This window comes from Chiloscyllium punctatum, chromosome 15 (assembly GCF_047496795.1).
Source record: "Chiloscyllium punctatum isolate Juve2018m chromosome 15, sChiPun1.3, whole genome shotgun sequence".
Lineage (NCBI taxonomy): Eukaryota > Metazoa > Chordata > Chondrichthyes > Orectolobiformes > Hemiscylliidae > Chiloscyllium > Chiloscyllium punctatum.
The window spans coordinates 42,264,434-42,283,849 of NC_092753.1; the positions used below are offsets into that span (position 1 = coordinate 42,264,434).

The 19,416-nt window shown below is 39.2% G+C and overlaps 1 protein-coding gene across 1 annotated transcript in view; it reads right to left on the reverse strand.

Moving 5' to 3' along the window:
- Positions 1-19,416, reverse strand: part of pola1 (polymerase (DNA directed), alpha 1) — a 288,061-nt gene that overhangs the window by 205,850 nt on the left and 62,795 nt on the right. Inside the window, exons 19-26 of the mRNA XM_072585034.1 lie at positions 18,121-18,237; positions 15,892-16,067; positions 13,919-14,048; positions 12,547-12,666; positions 10,938-11,049; positions 10,216-10,340; positions 6,891-7,040; positions 1,240-1,362 (exon numbers count right to left, since the gene is read on the reverse strand). Coding sequence (XP_072441135.1) covers positions 1,240-1,362; positions 6,891-7,040; positions 10,216-10,340; positions 10,938-11,049; positions 12,547-12,666; positions 13,919-14,048; positions 15,892-16,067; positions 18,121-18,237 — 1,053 coding nt within the window. The remainder of the gene's footprint in view (positions 1-1,239; positions 1,363-6,890; positions 7,041-10,215; positions 10,341-10,937; positions 11,050-12,546; positions 12,667-13,918; positions 14,049-15,891; positions 16,068-18,120; positions 18,238-19,416) is intronic.

The following is a 19,416-nucleotide window of genomic DNA, read 5'->3' on the forward strand; positions in this document are numbered from 1 at the left end:
GGCTTTGCTTTATGGGCATCACGGCAGGTCAATATTAGAGTCAATAAAGTGTGGCACTGCAAAAAGCACAGCAAGTCAGGTCAGGCAGCATCTGAGGAGCAAGAGTCGACGTTTTGGGTATAACCTGTCATCAGGACTGTAGAGGGGGAAGGGGGCTGAGAAATAAATTGGGACAGGGACTGATGGAGGCGATTGTCATAGATTGGTGGAAAGTGTGAATTGGATAGGTGCGAAGGAAGATGGATAGGTAGGTCAGAGCAAAACGTCGGATCTGTGTAGGAGGTTTGGATCTGGGATGGGGTTGGAGGAGGGATGAACGTTGAATCCACCAGTTTCCATATCTCCCCTCCCATGGGGAAGGTCCATGGTCCACATCATGCCATCAAGTCTCTGTGGTCAATAGAGGGCCACTTCAAGGCCTGAGCCCTCCCCTACCCCATCAAACGCACTGCAGGGATTAATCCAGCTGCTGGGTGTCCTGCCACCAGGCCCCTGATAAACTAAACCATGTAGGCAGTTTGTCAAGGAGCTGAGCACAAAGCAGAAGAGGGCCACCACCCATCCCAGCATTGACCCAGTTGCAACCCCAGGAGACTCCATCCCAGTAATCACTTACCTCACCCCTTGGTCTTGGACATCTACAGTGCTCTTCCGGCAGCCTCAACCATGGCACTGCTGGGTGAGAGTGCCTCTGGCCTCCTATTGGTCAGCAGCACATGATCGGCAAGACTTACACCTGGCAAGCATACTCTGGTCACCTCTCCAAAGCCTGATTGGCAACAGATTCAGAGGACTATGCTTTCAGGAGTCACCTTGGGTCTGTTGCCAAACACTACTGTGAACAATGAAGTCTGCCCACCAGTACTGAATCAGAATGAAGAGTTCCATTTCTCAGCAATGAACCTCTCACTCCTCACGCACAAAAATAAAGTCAGCTTTGGTGATTTTGCCAGAGATCTTGATTGAGAATGCAAGAGGACTATGATATTTCAGCAGTTTAACTGACAAGGTAATGACCCAACCATTTCAATTCGAGGGAGGCTCAATCAAAACAAGTGTTTTGGGGACTGTTTTATCTAATAGGGTTATGTTGCTGGTGGCCATTTACAATGTACAGAAGCATCCCAACCTTTTCATTACGTAATTAAGTAATATGAATGTACACACTTGAATAAAATTCCAATTCAATTTAAATCTAGATTTAAAAAATGCTTGAATGATCTCACAACTAAAACCCACCTCTCTTCCTTTGAGAGTGACCAAAGCAGCAAGTGGCTTAGCGTAGAACCTACTGTAGGAGAATCCGAGACAGCCGTACATGCTATTAGCTGTAAGCTTCAGGGCCTTTTGTCGGATGTCATACTGCAAATCAAACAAAATCATGTGTCATTACATGTTAAGCACCTTCAAAAAAGATATCTAGCACGACTAAAATTTTAACTTGATTCAGGAGCAGACTAAGATGATTACCTTCTGGTGTCAACAAGCTGCAGGTCCCCACCATAGTATCTGGAGGTGCAAAGTAAATGCCACTTTTGAAATACTAACCAGAGAAAGCCATAGTATCATTGTAAATGCCATAAAAAATTGCGATAATCAAACAAATTACCAGCCTATTACTATTGCCTAATTCAACACTGGCTCCAAACTAAAGACATTCTATATTTCTCACTTGCAGACATCTCCAAGAGTGACAAGTGATGTTATAAATATTAAAATGTTTCAGTGTTTTTTTTTCCCCAAAGACAAATCATCTCAAAATGCTGCTGTGAAGTGATAAATCAGTAATACATCCAGAACTGTCATATTACTAAGGCAGTAATCGTACTAACGTATTTCAGTATCATTACAATCCCAGCCATGATACAGTTCAGCTTTTACAGTCTGCCCAAGTTGCCAGTCAAATGATAATTGAGAACAGTTCCCCCTGCTTCAGTGAAGCACAGGATTTATTAATTTTGAGAATTACGAGGCGGGGGATGGAAACAATAAAAAAGGAGAGAGTAATTTGACGATTGCTATCCATTGTAAATATCCAGAAAGTTGGAGACTTCAGCTAGTTGAAATCTCCATTTGCTACCCCACCCCCACACAAAGACAAGAGAAGTAGCCACTAAATGCTTGAAGATTTTAAGGAAGTAAAAAGCCTTTAAGTGCTGGAACCATTGTGGGTAAAACCTTGCTACCTATTGTTACCTACAATTTATATTTAAAATGGTGCAATTTTGTGCATTTTAAAGCAGCAAAAAAAAAAACTTCCATATAGTACATTCTAGACAGAAAAATAAAACCTTACAAGTCAACATTTTTTCATCCTCTTCTCCCCCCCACAGAAAATTTCAGATAAATATAATACTAAAAGAAATCATAAATAATAATGAGTTTCTATGCAAAATTTTTGTTCCTTCAGTCAGAACACATCTGACTTCATACTTCAGCAAATATACATAGAAATATACAAAAGAGGAGTAGAATTAGAATTCCAAGCCTCTCAAACCTGCTCCACCGTTCAGTAAGACCAGGGCTGATTTGATTATAACATACTCCTGCCGAACCACCAATAAGCCTTCACCAAAAATCTGCTTGTGCCTTGAAAATGTCCAAGCCCCCTACCACCACTGCCTTTTAAAGAACTGTGCTCCAATAATTCATGACCTTCGAAGGAAAAAAAAATCTCCTTGTCGCTGTCTCAACACTTCATTTTGAAACAGGGATCCTAGTTCTACATTCTCTTACAAGAGGCAACAATCTTTCAACCAAGTCGTCTCTTACTCTTCCAAACCCGAGTGGACACAATCCTAGCCTATTCAATCTTTTCTCACAAGACAACCCAACCATTCCAGATATTAGGGGAGGAAACATTCTATTATCTACTTTCAACATGTTTACATCTTTCCTTTCAAAAGGATACAAATTCAATACACAGTATTCTAGATGTAGTCTCATCAATGCTGTACACAACCAAAGTATAACTCCAATAATTTTTATTCAATTTCCTTCAGAATAAACAAGAATATTCATTCACTAAACACAATTTTCCTCATTACTTAATGTATCTGCATATTAATTTTTTGCGTATCACACACTGCGACACACACATCCTTCTGCACCTCAGAACTCTGCAATCTCTCACCATTTAGATAACATGCTTCCATGAGCCTTTCTCCCAAAACTGCCAATTTCACATTTTCCCACATTGTACTCCATTTGCCAAATTCTTGCACACATTTATCTGTATCCTTTGGTAGCTATATTATGTCCTTTCCCACCTAAATCAATCAACAAATTTTGCAACCATATCTTTAAGTCTAACATCCAAATTATTTCCATACATTGTATACAGTTCAAAGTCCCAGCACTTACTCCTGTAGCTCACTGCTTATTACATCTGGCCAAACAGAAAATGTATGCCTCCTCTCTGTTTCCTGTTAAGACAGCCAATCTTCTATCCATGCCAATATGTTAGGTCGACAATGTGAGCTTTTAGTTTCTGCAAGAACTGTTGATGTGGCATTGCATCAAATGCCTTGTAAGTTCAGCACATTTTTTTTTAAATGTCTATGGTCAAGGCTAGGCATTTTATAACAAATAAAACACATCATTCCATGTCCTAAAGCAAACCTGGTGACACATCACTGGAGCTTTCTCTGTAAGTTCTTAATATTCAGACAAGGTTTCCATACAAACTTAGAAAATCTCCAACACACAGGCCACTCAGTACACCTGTATTATTCCATTCAACAATGATCTCCCACTTTCCTGAATATAGCCCTGCAGGTGATGGTTCTTCAACTGGAGATCCAAGAACTTTTTAACCATTGAGAAAATGTCTGTCTCTACCACCCTGTCAGAGCTGCGCATCTCAAATGCACTCAGAAGAAAAAAAAAATTCCTTGCCTCCCCTCTAATCTTTCTATCAAGGATTGTATAAAATTTGGGTTTTGACTTTAATGTATGTTGACCCTATTTGCTCATTTGAGGTCCCTCAATTTTATACACATCAACTAACTCTTCAATCATTTTTGTTCCGGATTATCAGGAACTGCTGTTTTATGCAGTTCTAGCATTATCCATCTCTATTATTCAAGTCTATGCCTTGACAAACAAAGGAAAATATGCGATATGCTTTCTGTAATGACTTGTGGAATAGCACAAAGTCTCTCTTTCCCTCCACATTACTCTGTATCCTACCGTTTATTTGCTTAACTTATTTGATTCCAACCTCCATCCCTCACAAAATGAATTATCTCACACATTGTCAACTGAATTTCATTTTTACTGTCCAGACAATCTAGATCGTCCTGTAGAAAAAAGCTTTACTTCTCACGACCAATCACATGGTTAGTTTTGCATCATCTGCAAACTTCATCATGCTCACTGCATTTCATATCAACATGCAAAGAGGTCTCTTTGCCTATTGACAGCTCTTAGAAAATACAATCCAATTTATCCCCCTCAGCAGATTTTCCCATATAGCGTGGGACATTTTTTTGCTTGATTGACCTTAGCCATACCAGTTTGTTGGGCTACAAGTCATTGGCAAAGCTTAAAGTTGAGAAGACTATTAAAGCGCCAAACTGGATAGTGGTGAAATCTCATCATGCACTGGAGTGGATGAACCAGGTCTTTCCCATTTGGGTAGATTCTCCTCAATCAAGACTGCACTGCTCACCTTGAAGAAATGTCACGTAAACCCCTAAAGGGGAACCTTTGGTTTGTTTTCATATCAAAAACACCATGTGCTCAGCTTTGTGATGCATAAAGCAAAGCAAAATCCACAGAGATCACAATTCTTCAAGGATGCCCTCAATGACAAACACACATCATTTGTCCAGACACAGCCTGAAAGGCATCATCTTCCTCAGTACAGTTGCACACTCTGTAGAATTTTCAGCATTCAGTCCATTCAACCCCTTCATTGTGTTAAAGTCTCCACAGAGACCAATAACTCTGAAAAAGGAATTTTAACCTATGCTTAATAGCTGAAAGGATGATATAACAAGACTTCACAATTGAAGACATTTTCTGTGACAAAGGTCGAAATGCGACTGATTGAAAACAATAACCCAGATTTTCTCATGGTCAATCACTGTTTCTGCAGCATAGATGCACACAAGGACCCTGCAGACTCTGAAGGAATTGCCCAAGAAACTTAAGATTCCACTGGGCAATTCCCCTTTGCCTGGAACCTTCCGAAAGTATTCATTCAAATCTTAGGGTTGCATTGTAATTAAATAAATAGAGGAACCTCTATTATCCGGCATTCGATTTTCCGAATTTTGGATAGTCTTGCAAGATAGCAACGTCCTGATGCTTGGCTCAACTGTGTTATCCTGCATTTGATTAGCCAAACAAATATTCCCGCCCATGTCATTCCAATAATCAAGGTTCCTCTGTAATTAAACTCAGAAAAGGTTAGACAATTAAAAACTTAGTCTAACTCCTGAATAACTAACTAACTAATCCCCAGCTATATAACACCCACATCTACTCCTGCCTGGACTCTTTCAATCACCCTCTGATAATTCCCATCCAACCCTGACAATCCCTGGACCGGATATCTCTCACCCACTCCCATCTACTCTAAACACTCGATCAAATACCTGGCCCTTTGCTAGCTGGCATCCTACCACCACTGTGCCCTATCTCCCTACCATTTCAACTGCACACTTCACTTATTTACTTAGCACTTTACAGTGGCTGTCAAACTGACAAGCGCTGATTCTGAAATTTCAGAATATGGTAGCTGACTGCTTTGAGAAAGGGGGACCTTGTCTGCCCTTTTCTGACAGTTCAACGCTACAAAGGGCCTGTCAGAACAGATTTATGGCCTCGTATTTCTGAAGTGGTCCTGATCGGCATCTTGTGTTAGAAACGCAGATCTCTTTTGTTGTGTAAAGAAGGAGCAGGATGGCAATCTGCACAAGATTGACACTCCTCGGAAAATCCAGCCCTACCATCGTAGACAACTTGCACATTAAATCACAGAACAGAACAACACCCTTTTACGTTTTGTACAAGAATACAGACATACATTATACTGTCCTTTAAGGAGAGATTCATTTCTCCCAGGATCAGTGTAAGGTGATACCTAGCTCCCAAGGATATATTTTTGTTCTCTTCTCTGCCAAGGAACTTTTAATCCGAGATGTGGCTTGCAAAATGAGGTATGATTGTTTGGGGGATTTTCCTTTAGTGTGACCCAGGTGAATCTTCAAGCCTTGCTTTAATTCATCATGAACTTTCAATCCAAACACACTTCCACATTTATTCCTGCACGGTGAACCATAATGGCTTGCTGCCTTTAGTGGTTCACCCTTTTCCACAACCCTGACAGACCACTCTCATCTCTGAGCTTCAAGGATATCTAAGATCTTCCACCTCGTAAACCAGTCTAGGTCGTCATGCCGTCTGCTTAGCAACATGAATCACACAAGCCTGTGCCCAGGTAGGAGGGTGCTGAGCTACCTTCAGATCCCAACACGCTTTCATTTTGCAACTAAATACAGCAAGTAAGTAAATTTAAGACACAACTGTTTACAACCAAATATTCTCAACACGCCTCTTGAACTCTGGAGATTTACAGTTTATCCACCATTAGCATACATGTTGTTCTCCTTGTCTCCAAGTGTAAATATGTTGCACTTTCTTCCCAATAAACAATTTGGGTCCTCTGCAACTCCTATTAATCAATCCATCCGTTACCACACACACCAACAACCGAAGCTTGTTGTCAGACAGATTTCAGAATTGGACCCACAGGGCTCTTCATTTCATGTTAAAGATACAGTCTAAGAACACAATCTTATAAACTTCATAAATGTAACATTTCCCAAACACTTTAAACATATTGCTAAACTTAAAACAGTCATTATGCATTTGAAAACTACCTGCAAATAGACATCTGTGTTTAGGTCTGGTTGTTTCATCAGCTGTTTGACTTGACGCCGCCTCTCCACCAGCTTTCGGATTTCCTTGGGCAAAATACCCATTTCCTGATCTTGATCTGGTATTTCAGGAATCTCTTCTATTTCATTAGCCTTAGTAAAACAGTACAGACAAGAGAAACTGGAATGATAAATTTTCACAATGTAGCAAATACTGATTAATATTTTCAGTTCTTATACTTTCTGTGCAGAGTTACACTCTCAACTATGGTTAAAATAAAAATTTTCTTCTATCTCAAGTTACACAAATCAAGCAGTTTCCAAGCAACATCAGTAAAATCAACGTTACAATAACACAACATACAGTAACAAATAGTTCTTTAGATGAATGTGCAATTGGAAAAAAAATGTAAATGTAGTTATAACAATATTGAAGTAGAAACTGATAACCAGTTAGAAATATTTGCAGTTTTCTACATTATTGTCCCTGTTATAGAAACTATGAAAATCTCAAACACCTTCACCCTAGTTGACAATTCAAATCACATTTCAGCACATTAGAATATGTCATCTCAATGGGAATTAAATTTACCAATAGTTTAAGGGAGAGTGGATTGAAGACAATTAATAAGGCACAAACAAATTCAAGAAGATTAGGCAAAGACTTTGGAAGAAATAATATGAATATGCCAACAGTGTATAGAAGGCATCTGTGAAACAGGCAAGATAAAAATGGAAATTTGGTCAAGCAAATTCAGGATAATACAGTGGAATCCAAAGAAACTACAGTGTAATTATTCTACACATGCATAGGCTTCCATCAGTCAAACTTGAATATAGAGGGCATAAGAATTGAAATTGGGAAACTCTCAAGGACTTGGACCAACAGATGGAAGAGCAGGTGGAGGCACTCAGCACACAGAGTCTTCTCAGCCAGTCAATGATATCCTGGCTGATTGGATAATGTTTAACTCTACTCTCCTGCCTTATTCCATAACCCTTTATTCTGTTGTGGTTCTGTTCGCCGAGCTGGGAATTTGTATTGCAGACGTTTCGTCCCTTGTCTAGGTGACATCCTCAGTGCTTGGAAGCCTCCTGTGAAGCGCTTCTGTGATCTTTCCTCCGGCATTTGTAGTGGTTTGAATCTGCCGCTTCCGGTTGTCAGTTCCAGCTGTCCGTTGCAGTGGTCGGTATATTAGGTCCAGATCCCCGATGTGCTTATTGATTGAATCTGTGGATGAGTGCCATGCCTCTCGGAATCCCCTGGCTGTTCTCTGTTTGGCTTGTCCTATAATAGTAGTGTTGTCCCAGTCGAATTCATGTTGCTTGTTATCTGTGTGTGTGGCTACTAAGGATAGCTGGTCGTGTCATTTTGTGGCTAGTTGGTGTTCATGGATGCGGATCGTTAGCTGTCTTCCTGTTTGTCCTACGTAGTGTTTTGTGCAGTCCTTGCATGGGATTTTGTACACTACATTGGTTTTGCTCATGCTGGGTATCGGGTCCTTTGTTCTGGTGAGTTGTTGTCTGAGAGTGGCTGTTGGTTTGTGTGCTGTTATGAGTCCTAGTGGTCGCAGTAGTCTGGCTGTCAACAGAATGAGGACATGCCGCAACCCAAAGGACTAGCCACACTACCATACATCAAGAGCATTTCCGAACTGACAGCCAGACTACTGCGACCACTAGGACTCATAACAGCACACAAACCAACAGCCACCCTCAGACAACAACTCACCAGAACGAAGGACCCGATACCCAGCATGAGCAAAACTAATGTAGTGTACAAAATCCCATGCAAGGACTGCACAAAACACTACATCGGACAAACAGGAAGACAGCTAACGATCAGCATCCATGTACACCAACTAGCCACAAAATGACACGACCAGCTATCCTTAGTAGCCACACACATAGATAACAAGCAATATGAATTCGACTGGGACAACACTACTATTATAGGACAAGCCAAACAGAGAACAGCCAGGGGATTCCGAGAGGCATGGCACTCATCCACAGATTCAATCAATAAGCACATCGGGGATCTGGACCTAATATACCAACCACTGCAACGGACAGCTGGAACTGACAACCGGAAGCGGCAGATTCAAACCACTACAAATGCCGAAGGAAAGATTACAGAAGCGCTTACAGGAGGCTCCCAAGCACTGAGGATGTCACCTAGACAGGGGACAAAACGTCTGCAACACAAATTCCCAGCTCGGCGAAAAGAACCACAACAACGAGCACCCGAGCTACAAATTTTCTCACAAACTTTGAACCCTTTATTCTCTTACTGATGAAAATTCTATGTCAGCTTTTAGTATATATAACAACCCATGTATTTAATTGCCCAGCCTCAATACTCCTCTGCAGTAAAGAATTCAAAGATTCACTACTCTGGGAAATATAAACTCCTCCAATGACTGTACATAGTTATCTGGACTAAGCTGAATCAGTTTTCTAGTGTGACCTAAGAACTACCTTGTAGAGTTTTAACAAGACTTCCCTTTACAAATCTAAGAATTATTGAAAGATTACTATCAATGTTTCCATTTCCTTTGTAGCTACTTCTTCCAATCTTGTAGGATGCAACCTCTCATAACCAGGGGAGCAATCTGCATTTAACCTCATTAGTTCCCACTGTCCGTTTTCTCAAGTTACAGTCGTTGTATCTATTTCCTCTCCTCTTTTTGCTCCTTGATTTCATACTTTTGAAATTCAAAACAATTGATTTAATACCAAAAGAACTGCAATGGCTTTCGATTCAGCTTGGTCCCCATAACTATGGAAATATATATAAAGGCATTGGAGGAATTTATATTTCCCAGAGTACTGAATATATGCATTCTTTATTACAGAGGACTATCGAGGCTGGGCAATTAAATATTTGACTATTCTGGCACGAAAAGCATTATCATTTAGAATCTAATGTCAAGGAAATGTTTTATACTTGGAAGTTGATCATTGTAAAATCAAAAAGCTTTGGCAAAGTATCCAGTCCCATAGGTTGCCATCAATGTTTAAACAGCTGAATAAATATTTAAACAAATCCATGGCTTCTGTTTAGAAATAGTAGACTGAGTTAAATAAGCTTCACTCAATACCAGGCTCTTCATTTCTGATTTTTGTCTCTCAGTTTCAAGATTACAAATCCATCAGAACAAAACCTGGTAAGAATATCAAAACCAGGACCACTTTAGCAATTGCCACCTTTTCAATGTTCTCAGTTAATAATGAGTGGAAATCAAGTGTAACAAGATAGTTTGTTAACTTTTTATTTTGTCAAGTACAATATTCATAATGAGCAAGCCACCTATAAAATTGCCCTTACTTCCAGATTCTTTTGAGAATTTGCAGCAGTTCTCTCTACAGTAGTGAAACAAATATTGAATTCCTGAATGATTGAAGGATACAAGCTATTGAAGTCAAGCAGCAATATGAATTTATCGTAGAAACCTGCAAAACAATAACAAATCAATTCTTATTTGCATCCAACTGTTTCAAGAAAAGCATATTTAAAGCCAACCATTGTGCATAGGTAAAGAGATATATTGGAAGAGAGTGGACACTTATGTCTTAGGAAAGATTAGCTAAATCTACTTTTTAATCTATGTGGAAGAGGTTGGTTTCTCTGTAGAACTAAATTATCAAGTCAAGGACAAGTTAAAAATCTGTAAATTGTGGTTCAAGCAGGGAAGCTCCAGATTTAATTTGTTATTTGAGCCAATATAGATAATGTCTGTATCAGTGACAATGGAGACATTTCATATAGTCAGGTCTAAATTCTTCCTCTTGGAAGTGTAGTTGGATGAAAACTCATTGAAAGTAGGTACAAGCTCAGATGTAGTGGTTGTCTCAGATAAATAAGGCCAGCATTACTCTTGCAAGGTTACATCGGAATAATTGGACGTTTCAACAAGATAACACAATATTTTGTGGCTTATCAGTCTGCATAACAACATGAAACAGTGCATTCTGGAATTGACGAAAAAGCTTATAGGGGAATAAAACACAGAGCATGGATTTCATTTAGTTGAGCATTCTTAAACTTACCAATTTTGGGTTCCAAAACCAAGCCACCAGTATATGCTGCTTTTTTTCTAACTTTCTTCATTTTCCCTGTGCTTCCACCTCCTCCATCAACATATCCTTCTTCATCATCAACCTGGATTGGCCAAAAGTTATCATGAGAAACAGGCAAGTTTTCACATAACAGCTGGACAACTGAAAGCTCATAGTGTGGTAAATAAACAGATGTTAATCATTTTATGAAACACCTTTACTGTTTCAGGGAGATGAGCAAGAATCCAAACAAGGTTTCAGGATGAAAACAATTAGAAAAACTTGGTGTAGCTGGAGAAGCATTGATTGTTGTGTGGCTTAGTCTACATTCAGGAAATGTCGCCTTACAGTTCTAAATTCAAAAGAAATTAAACAAAATAACTTCATAATTTGTTAAAAAATGTTCACAAATGTATGCAATTACTAAAAAATGAATGATACAAATTCTTAAAAACATTTATCCCTACAAAATATCGACTTTAACTTGGCTAACAGCTGTGCCTCAGACCTCAGTCAGCAAGATGCAGGTTCAGCCCGCCTCCAGAACACACAACCCAGGCTGCCACCCCTGGGCAGTGCTGCATGTTCAGAAGTTACCTCCTTCTGACAACACTCAACCACCTCTCCATTTACCCCCTGGAGTGAATGTAAAAGATCCTATTTCAGTATCTGAAGAACAGCAAGGGAGCACCCTCAATGCCTTTGCAAATATTTGAATCAGCATCCGGAAAACTCATTTCTTTTTAAAAAGTGTAGTTGCTGCTGTAAGAAACATAGCAGCCAATCGTGCACTGGCTCCAGTGGGTACACTCAAAGGTATTTGAGTGGGTACATGGTATTTTGCAGTATCTTGAACGCACGGAGGATTATTCTGAAACAAACTGACGCTGTCTGCATTTTCAAATGCATTTTACGAAAATCTCTTCAAAAAGTCAGTTTAGCTAGTTTGCTCCAAAACAAAATAACCAAAAGCTGAAAAAAACTCAAAGTCTAACATCTGCAAATTATGGATGAGGGAGATCACTAATAAAATGAGAAACCTAACGAGGATGAGAAGTATAATGAGGCAAGGAAATCAGGCTTAGGATTCTTTAAAGGACATTTTCTCCAGTCCTATCAAAAGGTTTCCAATCATTGAGAGCTCATTAGATTGCTAATTTTACAATGTCACAGCTATTTACACAGCCCTCTCAACCGTCTCATTACATTTAGAATTTTACTGCAGCATTATGACACACAATTGAATGATCTGTCAATTGAAAAGGATTCCTTCTGTCAGATTTCAATATTTAAATGACGTGCCACTGGAAGTACAGTGCATTACAGTGTCTTTAAAACCCCAATTGCACTCAAAAGAATTCTAATGCATACGGCACCCAGCCATCTCACAATATTAACACAATTTTTAGTTATTTATTGCATAAATTACTTAATGCTACCACTGTAACATTATAGTAGCAAGAATAGACACATTCAATTATGTCCTCATGCTCAGTGAATTAAATAGGAAGTAAGCTCTCGATTATTTTACCTTAAATACAAGATAAAACAGATACATGTAGGAAATAAAGGGATAGTATTAAAGTGTTGTGATACTCACAAACTCCTGCACATGCTTCTTGAAAGATGGTTTATCAGGTACAATGTAGTTTTTTTCATGGAAAGCATGCAGCAATAAATATTCATTTCTCTCAGAACGACCACCCATCAGTGTTCGTGACTAGAAGAGTCAAGAAAACGTTTAAGGCATTCAATCCATCAAAAATAAAAGTTTTGTGCACAATACCAATTCCCAAAGTTATATTTACTTTGTTTAACCCTTTATTGTCAACATTCCAAGGGCTTGGAATCAACAAATCCTCTGATTATCAATTTGATGGATTTGTTCATAACAGTTTGAAAAATTTAATTGAAACCACACATTTCCCATATCACACATACATCCTTTCAATTTGGTAACAGTGCTACTTTTATAAACTAGGATACAATTCAGTTCATGAAGATTTCTCGACATAAAGGAAATATGGGGATAGTGTAGGGAAAATGGTGTTGAGAACAATGGCCAGCCATGGTCTAGTTAATTAGCGGAACCAGACATAATGGACCCAATGGCCAACTCTTATTTCCTCAGGGTTGGGTGATCGCTCATATACAACTTGCAACCGTGTTGCTCACAGTGAATTCTCTCACCTCACAACCTTTTTCTCTTTTCAACACCCTGACCAGCATCTATCTTACCCATTGCAACCTATCTTTCTTTTACCAAATACATTATGGTTTTGCTGTGTCCATATCAATCGACAATCAATCAAATAATCCGTGTGTCTATCCATATTTCCCAGATTGGATGATGCTCTTAGCCACACTTATTTTCTATAATTGCTCTCTTTGTCTACAAATCGTTATCCCCACCTCATCTTTCTATTTACCCACTAATTTGTGTTTCACACTGCTGGTCTGTGCTTGTAGATATGGTAGCAAGGCTCTGTCACTAACTTTGGGTGAGGCAGAACTGCAATTCACAGCAATGGGTGCAAAAGGGGAGAGTGCTAACTACATTGCAGCTCAAGGCTAAGGGTAGCATTAGGGTCCAAGTGATATTTAAAGAAACCAAAGCAGGGGAGCAGAAATCAATTCAGAGCAGTCAATGAATATAACCAAACATTCATGGAATTAAGTTAATCGGCTAATGGGCGAACAATATAAGCAGAGAAATACAATCCAAACAGTCTGGACTTTGGAGAGTGAACTGTGGGAAAATTAGTCACGGCAAGTTAGCAGCTGGGGGAACCAGCAGTCAAGTAACCACAGGATGTCAACAATACATCATCAATAATGAACTCATTGCTTTAATTTGTTATAACTAAAAGCTAATGTTTAGAGGTATATAAAAAAACTCCAATAATCATACTTTGGAGTGAAGACAGAAATGACTAGAATATAAAAACAATCAGTAAAAATTGCAACATTACCATGACATTTCCAGAAATGCTGGTTATTTGCAACGCTAAAGGAAGGACATTCAGTTCACACATGATCTGTAGAATAAATTTTGCATCCATCCATGTATTTTCAAGTAGGTACAGGAGATGAGGAGAATCACTAGTGGAACAATTGAAAAAAGTGTTAATGCAATGTATAGGAGCAAATAAAAACAACATTAACTATTAAATCTGTTTGCCACAACTAACTCATTTCTAATAACTAACTAATACATTTCACAAACTTATTTTGTTAGTCTGCAGTATTCAAGGTTTGACAAAAACATTTCAATTTAATACCAATATTTGCAAATCTATCCAAATGGCAACAGGTATGATAAAATGTATCAAGCTGCAGATTTTTATAAATGAAGTCCTCTGATAAATCATTCTATTACTTCATAAAGTCAGGAAAGAATAACACACCACTTCTAAAGGTGACCCTTCTTTCCACTGAGGTTGACCCAGTTAGATGCGTTTTCTACAAAAATGTAGTTTTTAGATTAGATTACATTACAGCGTGAAAACAGGCCCTTCGGCCCAACCAGTCCACACCAACTCACCGAAGCGCAACCCACCCATGCCCCTACATTTACCCCTTACCTAACACTACAGGCAATTTAGCATGGCCAATTCACCTGACCTGCACATCTTTGGACTGTGGGAGGAAACCGGAGCACCCAGAGGAAACCCATGCAGACACGGGGAGAACATGCAAACTCCACACAGTCAGTCGCCTGAGGCGGGAATTGAACCCGGGTCTCAGGCGCTGTGAGGCAGCAGTGCTAACCACTGTGCCGCCCACAGTAGTTTTACTGTCAGTCATCCCACTTGTTGAAGATATCCTACTGTTAAGTCACTTTTAATCATCTGCATGACATATGTTGGAACCCAAGTAATTTCACATCAGGTACCCAGACACCATCAACTATCTGGCTAAACAGAGTGAAGTTCTTTCTTGATTCAGCAATACCTTAAATGCAAGAAATAGGAGTAGGAGGCAGCCCTTTGGTCTTTGCCACAGTTCAATAAGATCATGGCTGATCTAATTGTGGCATTTAATCCATTTTCCTGACCCTCACCGCCCCACAAAACCTGCATGATACATTTTCCATTTAGCATCAATAGGCCCTCCCTGAATGGAATTGCCAATTTAATATTGTAAATAAATTCATTTGAATTGCCTTGAAGTCGATATGTGAAATTGAAAATATGAAAAACCCCAGTAGATGCACGGATCTTTCACCTCAGCAATCTGAAAAGATTTGAAACCTGGTGATAACTGAAATACAAAGCTGAACCCATCACCAAGACAGTTAATTATATATCAGCTATGTTTTATTATATGTTGGTGGTGGGCAGTAAGTGGAGTTTAACTTGAACACATAAAAAGAGGCACTTATTGAAAGATTAGAAAGTTGAGTTAGGAGGCATTCATTTATGTTTAGTCACAGTGTGAAACATTACAAGACCAAGTAAAGAATGGCTCTGATATCATTATTCACCAACTGGCAACACGGTGACTCAATGGTTAGCATTGCTGCCTCACAGTGTCAGGGACCCAGGTTTGAATTACCCTCAGTCAATTGTCTATGTGCAATTTGCACATTCTCCATGTCTGCATGGGTCTCCTCTGGGTGATCCGGTTTCCTCCGACAGCCCAAAATGTGCAGATTAGGTGGATTTGCCAAGCTAATTTGTTCAGGGTTATGCAGGCTTGGTGGATTAGCCATGGGAAATACAGGGTGGTAGAGGTTGGGTGGGATGCTCTTCAAAGTGTCGTTGTGAACTCGATGGGCCGAATGGCCTGCTTCTGCACTGTAGGGATTCTACAAATTTCTATGAATAAGTGGCTTTCAGGAATAGAACAAAGTCTGCCTTCTCAATTACACCGGGTCACTTTAAATAATACATTTAAAACTTCCATTTTAAAAAAAACTATGCAAACTTTCAATGTTACTCACTTGTAAAGATTACGAATGCTTTCAGCTGGAATAGTCACTCTGTCTGTTTTGAGGACCTGATGAACCAGCTCCGTTAAATTGTAACTCTTGCATCGAATCAACTCCTTGGCAGAAATTTCAATATCGCAAATCAGCCTTCCACAAGCTGCATTCTTTTCCACAAATCCACCACGACCCTTCAAAAAGAAAGCAACAGCATGTTGAGTTATGAAGAGGAGTATTAGTTCCATAAATGAAGTAGGGATGTAAAGAAACAGTTGAAACAAAAGCCTTGGGGAATTATATCACAAAGTGCAAGCACTGAGCCAATTAAAGGGAAAACTTAAGCGTAGCAAGAGTTTTTTCGATATTCAATGTACTCCTATTTCAGATACATTTTTCTTCCTTAAAAGAAATGACACCCACGGTTTTGTCCTAAATAACACACAAAAGTACTCTCATAGCATGAAACGGCCAAGTTGCATGGATAGTTAACAGATGTTTCCCACAGCTGCTTGCTGATGTCTAATGGATAACTTGTGGAAAATTAGCCTTAAGCACTACTCCTATGAAATAGATGACTATCCCACAATGAGCCAATGTGTAAGAGAAGAAGGGAACAAAGCCGAATAGAACACATCACCACCCCACAGGCTGAGTATCTGCATGCAAGCCACACACCAACTCAGATCTGACTTGACCTTTATCATACAGCATCCCCCACTGAATTTCCAGCCAAGGGAACAGAGATTGAAAGTTGACTTAAAAACCAAGTATGTACAATCTCAAACACGAGATCCAATATTTTGATATCCCAAATTCAGACACAGCACCCTGGCCACCGTAGTATACAGTTAATATATGCACTCGGAAACCTGTAGGCTAGTTAATTGGCAAATCATGCCTTAACAGTAAAGAGATACCCTTTGGCAAAAAACAAAACAAATATCACCAAGAAAATAAGAAACCAAATGAAGTAAAATGGCAAAATAGATAGGTGCTCCTTTAATAAGAAAGTGGTTAAAATGTGGAACACACAACCGGAGCAAGTGTTTGAAAGAAATAGCTCACATCTTTCAGATGGAATATAGGTGAAGGAAAGAGAAGGAAATGTCAAGAAACAGAGAAGTAGAGAGGATGTAGGCGGCGAAGACTTGTACACAGAATAAACACAATCATACACCAGAGAAGGTGAGGACTGCAGATGCTGGACAGCAGAGTCGAGAGTGTGGTGTTGGCAAATCACAGCATGTCAGGCAGTATCTGAGAAGCAGGAGAATCGATGTTTCAGGTATAAGCTGATGAAGAGCTTATGTCCGATACGTTGATTCTCCTGCTCCTCTGATGCTGCCTGACCTGTTGTGGTTTTCCAGCACCACTCTCAACAATCATACAACAGTTGAGTTGAAAAGCCTGTTTCTGTAAACAGTTAACAAATGATCAGCTTCCCTGCGGACAGAGGAAATCCATATTACATGTGCTTGGGAGACGCAACTTAAAATGGTCTGGGTATTTTTGCTCTCTTTCTCTCTTTGGATGGACAGACGACCAGATATTAAAATATTCCTTCCTACAATTCCCTTCACTGCAGCTGCAGTTGAATAAGCAGAAGCCTAGGCGGACTACTTAGCTCCAACAGTAACTCCATTCACTCAGAGCAGAATCTAATTCACCCAGTTGATAAACAGGTTAAAAAAAAAACCTTTTGTACAAGTCTGATTTATAAGTGATAATATGCTAGTGCTTTGACACCTTCTTTATTAAGCAGAAAATCGTCTAAAGTAATTGCAATTAACAAACAATACATGTCTAGCTTTCTAAAGCTTACTGCTGTAACATTACACTAAATCTTTCTGAACAATTTTTGCAACACTAAGTGCACTTATTCTTGCACCTTAACATTAAGGATGCCATTGTACAGACTGCTAATTTTGTTTTTTTTTTAATGTAGGTGTGATGACAAGTGTTTTCCCCTTCACTCTGCATCTGGGATAATGCTTAGCATTCCTAGGTCACATATTGTGTAGGTTTCCTTTAGACAGATAATGGCATTTCATTATTTAGTCTGTAGCATATATCAAATGCATAATGACACGAGGTTAAAAGCATTTTTACCAATATATGTGGCAATCTATTTCCATTTCTTCTGCTCTATTGCTGTTTCAACACAACAGCAACTTTACTTCTTTTATTAGCGTTGCCAGGCAGTTTTGCAGGTTTCTCATTCTGAAGAGCTGAACTACGCCTTACCCCAAGTTTCGGCATTGCAGATCTCCTTAATCGACCAATCTTTGACCAGTGAGGAACTTTGCAGACATTAATTCTTTGCAATAGGACATCAAGATCAAATCCATAAATATCATGGCCCTGCAAGTTAATGCACATTGGTTTTCAATGAGTAGCACAATGAAGGACTGAGGAAATGTTACCAGGTGCAGCATAACCATGGGATGCTTCAGAACTCCGGTCACAACCTTGGTACACACCCTTACACACGTGCTGCCCTTTACCAAACCAGGCTTTCTTTAAAATAAAATACCAGCTTTACGATATCTTAATCCACAAGAAGACTCAAAAAGCAGATTCGCTAGATTTGAGAAGCATGGACTTAAAGTAATATCATTAATATTTATAAAAATAAATGGCTATACTGTGTTTATTAGATTGTTGGCTTCGGCTGAAATTTTTTTTCATTTATTTACATTTGCAGCCCTAGCATTTATTGTCTATCGTTAAATGTATGATAGAGGTGCTTGGAAGAGAGAAAGCATTTAAGCATCAACCATACTATCTGGATCTGGAGTCATATCTAAGGCCAGACTGAACATGAAGGCAGATGTTTCTTGCCAACTGGATATTTTATAGTAAAATTATAGTAATCTGGTAATTTCATGGTCACCATTATTAATACCAGGTTTATTTAAATTACCCAAGCTGCCATGATTGGGTAGAACCCAATCTCTCCAGATCATAATTCTGGGCCTCTGAATACTTCATCCAGTGAGGTATATACTATACTAGTGTTTAAAAAAAAAACAGAAATCATAATCTCAGATTATGAAAAATACAGATTTAGGTTAGCTATTAGGGAGCAGCTTGATTCCACTATTGGAACTATGGAAGAGGCTTTGGACAAGAGCTGGCTGAGAACACCACATCCAAAAAGATTAATACACTTGAACGATAATCAGGGCCAAAGTAATTTGTTAGAATACCTTTAAGCACCTCATAAACTTGCTTCGGAATTTTCAAATTGTTTTCCCAAATTGAGAGGGTTTCTGTCGCTCCCAGCACTTACATGGCACCAAATGGATAAGGATTGGACATATTAGACTTATTACAATGGACAACACATTTATGCAGGGCAAATTCAGTGGACCAGTGGGCCTTGCCTGTCAATTGTCGAATATTCATAAGACAACTTATTCAAAGTAGACAAACCAAAGAAAAATTAGCCACTTTCCTGATTTTTTTCATGTCCTGTGCAGAAAAAAAAAGGGTTTATGAGACAATGTGGTGCTGACAGGATTCAATTCACCCCCAAAT